At 36.9% G+C, this 6,000-nt stretch overlaps 1 protein-coding gene across 1 annotated transcript in view; it reads right to left on the bottom strand.

Moving 5' to 3' along the window:
- The window catches only part of GRAMD2B (GRAM domain containing 2B), a 53,029-nt gene extending 48,377 nt beyond the window's left edge, over positions 1 to 4,652 (bottom strand). Inside the window, exon 1 of the mRNA XM_039334167.1 lies at positions 4,461 to 4,652. Coding sequence (XP_039190101.1) covers positions 4,461 to 4,588 — 128 coding nt within the window. The 5' untranslated portion in view covers positions 4,589 to 4,652. The remainder of the gene's footprint in view (positions 1 to 4,460) is intronic.
- Positions 4,653 to 6,000: the final 1,348 nt, after the last annotated feature.

Genomic DNA, 6,000 nt, shown 5'->3' on the forward strand with positions numbered 1-6,000 from the left:
TTTTTAATTACTTTTTTAAAAAATAATTTTGTTTGTATACCACTTTTTTCTAATGCAATTTTTGATCATGGAATGATATGGACCATCCGATACTTGAGTTGGTATCACATGAAGTATCAGGAAAATAGATCACTTCCAGAGGAACTGTGCCAGAAATATTTTGCATCTTTAATGGAGGCACCCTGCTAATTTAGGATATGTCTGCTCATAATCTTAATAACATATATAGATAATGGGTCCAGGCATGCTAAAACATGTTAAGTAGACACAGTAAGTGGATTAGCTTGTTCTAAAAGAAGGAATGTGGAATTCATATTCATGATTTCTCCATCTTCCTTAAGCCCTGAATTTCTAAAAATCTGCTCTGGAGGGCTCAGTTAATCTTGTGACAAGGCATGAACCTCTAATGTTGAGGGGTGGAGGAGGGAAAGGGGAACTAGAGGAGAAAGATTGCTTTTATGATAAACATCTGCTGGATTCTGTGCCTTGAAGAAATGGAAGGAATCATTTTGTTTATTGACTAGTCCAGGGTAGGCAACCTTGGCTCTTTTATGACTTGTGGACTTCAACTCACAGAATTCTGTGAGTTGAAGTCCACAAGTCATAAAAGAGCCAAGGTTGCCTATCCCTGGACTAGTCAATCTGAATCCCAGTCAAAATAATGCAATTGTGAATCCTGGATCCAAATTAATTTAATACAAATATGAATTGGGATCCCAATCATTGTCATAATATGTAATTTTATACTAATAGGAACATGTTTAGCTCCTATGTGAAAGGAAATGTCATTACATATGCATATACAGCATAGAGAACTCCTTGGAAAAAAAGAATTTTGGGGCAAATATAATTTTCCTCTGATATCATGAGGAGGAGGGAACAGGAAGAGCAGAATAAAGTACCATATAAACCTGGTTCTAAGGAACTGAGTTCTAGTAACAAATATGAAGTACCATATGCGCCCCCCCTTATTTGCAAGCTTCGTTCTGTGTGTCGGATTGCCTACTGTACCTCATAACCACAACACTTTGATCTTGTCAAAAGCCAAAAAGTATAGCGGTGAAGAAAATGTCAATGGCACCTTAGGAACAATGGTCCTCTCAAAACTGGACTATTATCCTCGTGTTTCTGTACTCAGAAATATCACTGGCCATGTTTTGGTTGTTACTGAAAGCTTCCAAAATAAAAATACTACCTGACAGTAGTCAGATATTGGACTGTTCTGTGACAGTCTGCATTTCTGCATGAGCTGCCCAAAATTCTTGTAACAACTACATGACAGCAGGAAAAAAAAAAAATCGTCCTGCTGCCATCTAGTGGCAAATGACTGGAGTGACATTTGCAGGCACATAGGACCCTTCCTAAGTACCATGTGCATTTGGTGAGAAAAACACCCTTCCACAACTGCCCCATACATCTTTTTATTTAAAGATGCTTTTAAGTGAATTTAAGGAGAATAAAATATATCATTCTCATCAAATATTTACTGAGATAAGAAACTTCTAAAAAGGATCAATGACTTTTTGCAGTGTGACAGTCCATGTGTCTTTCTCTTCTACTATGTCGGACTTTCAGCTATATTTTTGGTAAGAAACACTTAGTTGCATGTGAAGAAATTTAACAAATGGAACTTTTTCTTGCTGTAGGGACAAAATGTCAAACAAATTTTGGGAAATAATATCTCTTTGAATCAAACTATAAATTTTGGGGACATTTATGTATTTTAAAACCATAATAAGAGTGTTTTCCTGGTAGAAAACATCTCTTTCGAAGTCTTTCCAACAGGATAAGTCCAATGACATTGTAGCATGTTCATTAAATCATACCATGCTAATATCCATTTTAATACCACATGTAGGTCAGATGGACATGATCCAGACCAATTCTGCTTGTTACATCACTATAATTTTAGATTGATTCAGTTTAGTTCCCCAAGTTACAAGTACTTCATCATTACAGAGACATGTCAAGGTGTGTACTTGTATAAATGAGTATACCATTGCTAGAAATTTCCTTTGGTGAGGTCAAAGCAGCAGTGTAAAATCTACTGCATTTTGAAGGAAAATATAGTTTGTGAACAAAAGCTGACAGCCTGACAGCCATTTTTCTGATGTCAGATTCAATATGATCCCCAAAGGTATATTTCAGATGGCTGTGTAAAGACAGGTTTCTAACACTATCTGGAAAGTTAAGCATGAATAAAACATTTTCTGAAATTTGATCTCTGTTTCTTTCAGGTATCAGGAGCCGATTCCAGTAAATTGTTAGTTCATGTAATTTCTGTCATCCTTAGGTTGGCAAAAGGTCATCATTTCCATTGCATTGATATTCTTACTTTACATATGAAACCAAAGAACATAGGCAGGATAGGAGAAATTCCTGATTCACATTTTCCTTGTTTCAGTTGAAGGTGGAACAGACGCAGAAAAAATTAAGTTTAATTTCTGGCATCTGTAAATAGGGGTTTAGAAATTTCGGTCTGAAAAGTTTCCGCCAAACAGTGTTAACAAACTGGGTTAGAACAGGAGCCATTGGAGGGAAGAATGAATGCTATTAATTTTATTTTTTTAAAGGGAATAAGAGGGAATGACAGGGAAGTAAGTAAGTAAGTAAGGGTCATCCTTTTGTTTCTGATAAATTTTGGTGGTGGAGCAATTCTGAGAAGTTCTTTGTTTTTTTTTTTTTTTTTTGTGCCTTTGGGTCAATGTTGAATCCTGGTGACTGCCAGGATAAGTCCCTACAATTGTCCTGGCAAGATTTCAGAAGCATTTTGCCCTTGCCTTCTTCCCCAGGCAGAGAGTGTTTGACTGGCTCTAGGTCACCCAGTTGGTTTCGTGCTTAAGGCCAGATTAGAACCCACAATCTCCAGGTTTCTAGCCTGGTGCCTTAATCTCCTCACCAAACTGGCTTTTGGGGAGTTCACAGAATCACAATAATAGGGATGTGGGCTGAAAGAGACTTGAAGGTTGTAATTTGCTCTTTCCTATCTCAGATGTTATTTATTAAATTCCCATTCCTGACCTGACCAAACTTCAACCTCCTCCCCTCCTAACAGACAAATACTAAAGGTGACACCATTTAATTCACCTTATCTTGACATTGCGATGAGGTTTAAATATACTTTGCAGCCAGTATGGATCCAATTCACTATGATGTCTGAAGCTGTGTTTCAAGCTAAGAATTGTATATAATGTGAATGGGCTAAAACATAAAGAGTAGAAGAGTGGAAGAGAAAGAAAGAGAGGAAGACTGCAAAACAGATTAAATTAATTAAACTCATACAATATGGCTAACATTGATACATAGAGAATAACAACAATCTTACCAATTTGCCCCATTAGTGGCAACTCTCAATGGGGCTTTGGGGGCTGTTACAGTAGGCCTAGGGCAGGGGTAGGCAACCTTGGCTCTTTTATGATTCGTGGACTTCAACTCCCAGAATTCCTGAGCCAGCATGGCTGGTTCAGGAATTCTGGGAGTTGAAATCCACGAGTCATAAAAGAGCCAAGGTTGCCTACCCCTGCCCTAGGGAGTTCTATCTGTCCATAGAACTTCATTATATGTACATACAGAAACAGATACATAACACTTAATGTGGATATACAATGTAAAACATTTTTGAGTCAATTCCTTATGACTTTACTGACCTATCCATATATTTTAATGGTGCAATATTCAATATGGAAATGATTTCCCATTGACTTCTTCAGTGTGATGCTAAAATAAGCAGTAATTTAGAAAAATTACTTTCTTATACAACTTTATTGATATGCTTATTATAGGAAATGGAATAACTTCTGTAGAAAATCTGTATTAAATTTTACAAATTTAGATCCAAAACAGGAGTCTGATAGTAACTTTTCAAACTACCACATTTTATTAAAAGGTATATGTTTTTATGAACTATAGCTCACTTTATCTGGTGCACAGAGTAGCTAAATTGAGCTTAGTTTGAAAATTTAGCGTAATGGTAGATCATAGACAAGTATACTTGTTATTATACTTGTTTAATAAACTGTGGCAACTATTAGCCTTTGAAGTAACTTAAAATCAGCAGAGATGCAAGATTAGATAAAATGATTTCATGCAGTCTAGCTTTAACTCATTGATTTAAAATTAAATAATATACTAAACTACTTTATTTTGAAATTATAGAAAAGTAGTTTTTTTTCTGCCTTTTCTCTTGATTCATTTTCTTTAGTTCTTCTAATATATTTACATAGTCTGAGGCATTTTAAATGAAATTAAGAGTTTTGAATGCAACTATTAATTGCCATCGATTTAAAAATAGCAAACAAATACATTTAACATTTAGTCTGCTTTCCAATGCAGCATCATCATATCACAATATCTTCTGTAAAGTGGGCAAGTTAGGAGCACTGCTTAAAAGCTACAATGTGATAAGTCCATCAAGTCAACATATTCAGAAAAGGGAATAAAAGCAATTTTTCTAAACATACCTTATGAACACTGATTCAGCGTTGTCAATAGGGCTAAGGCAACATACTTGATCACTTGATTTGCAGAAGCTGACTTGACTTTTGTGGTGAAAATCTGAGTCACTAGAAGAATGCTTTCTCCTCATCATTTTAACAACGTGAGATTGGTGTTGAAAAAAATAAATTGGTATGGCTTGCCTTTCCTTTAACAAGTACTTGTACAGAACAAGCAGCTGCTGCTATCTGGGTTAGTTTTTTTTTTATATTCTCAATCTAGTTCAAGCCAGAGCTTTTAAGTTAATAAGTTACTTATATAAATGACATCACCTGCATTTTACTTTCTCACTGGTAATGCTTTATTCATCTGTCTTAATAGGCGCAGAGTAAATAGTTTTATTAACTTTAATACTAAGATTGAATTTAGCATTAAGATGTTACTGACTTTAGAACAAAATTTCTCATCCACGCTGTAATCATCAGCTCTCCAAAAGATGTAAAATGTTGCCCTTAGCCACTAAATGATGTCTTAGTTTGTTTTAAGCAATGGTCAGTTTTGTTTCAGACTGGACACTGCTAAACCCATTGATATCAGTGGGATCAAAGCTATGTAGCAAGGCAGATATTTCTTATTTATTGTGTTAGCCCAGGAATGGAGAAAAAAAATCTTTTTGGCTTCAGAAAATTTCTAGAACTAAGGCACAGAATTGATAAGATAAAGAGATTGGAGAATGGGTTACCTATTTTTTCAGTATTTTCTTAATTATAATGATGAAACTCATGATCATGCTTAGTTTGAGTAGGGCAAGACATGAGGCTAGTACACCTGGGGAAAATTACATTTCTGCTCCAGGTTATATCCTGAGACCTCCGACAGCCTATAGTGGTAGCACCACACAGGTTGCTCTGAAAGCACCAGGAAAGAGATTTCCTTCCCTCCTCTATACTTCTACTGAAAGAGGAGGATGCCCTTTCGTTTCCAACTAGTAACACTGACTGCCTCCCAACCAATGCATTGTAATTGGCAGCAGGAGAGGGTGATCAGATTTTCCAAACATTGGTAGGGTGATCTTATCTGGGCTACAAGTATCTGGAGAGGCACTAGGTCAGGGGTTTCAAAGTGATGGCCCGCGGGCTAGATGCATCATCTGGAAGCTGCGCGCACCCCATTGCTGGCAATGGCAAAACCGTCCCGATACCTTGTGTGATGTCATGTGACGTCGCAAGTTTGACATGTCTGCACTAGGTGATATCAAACAGTTTGAGTTTTCTGAAGATGTTCACCACCACCTGTATTTTCACACCTCAGGTATAGTAGCTTGTATCCCCTATGCATCTACAATGGTAGGGCTCCAGTGGTGGGATTCAACCGGTTTGCACCACTTCAGCAGATCTGGTAGCTAATTTTTTGTTGCCCAGGCCCAGAATGGACTTCCGGAAGCAGCATCTACACAGAGAACTGGTTGTTCACGTATTTGAATCCCACCACTGTAGGGCTCTGTATATTCCAATAGCTTATCATTGCTCCAAGTTCAACCACTCCCTCCAAAACTGCAATTTACAT

This window comes from Crotalus tigris, unplaced genomic scaffold (assembly GCF_016545835.1).
Source record: "Crotalus tigris isolate CLP2741 ecotype Arizona unplaced genomic scaffold, ASM1654583v1 scf7180000017628.32516253702:7417878, whole genome shotgun sequence".
NCBI classification, from domain to species: domain Eukaryota; kingdom Metazoa; phylum Chordata; class Lepidosauria; order Squamata; family Viperidae; genus Crotalus; species Crotalus tigris.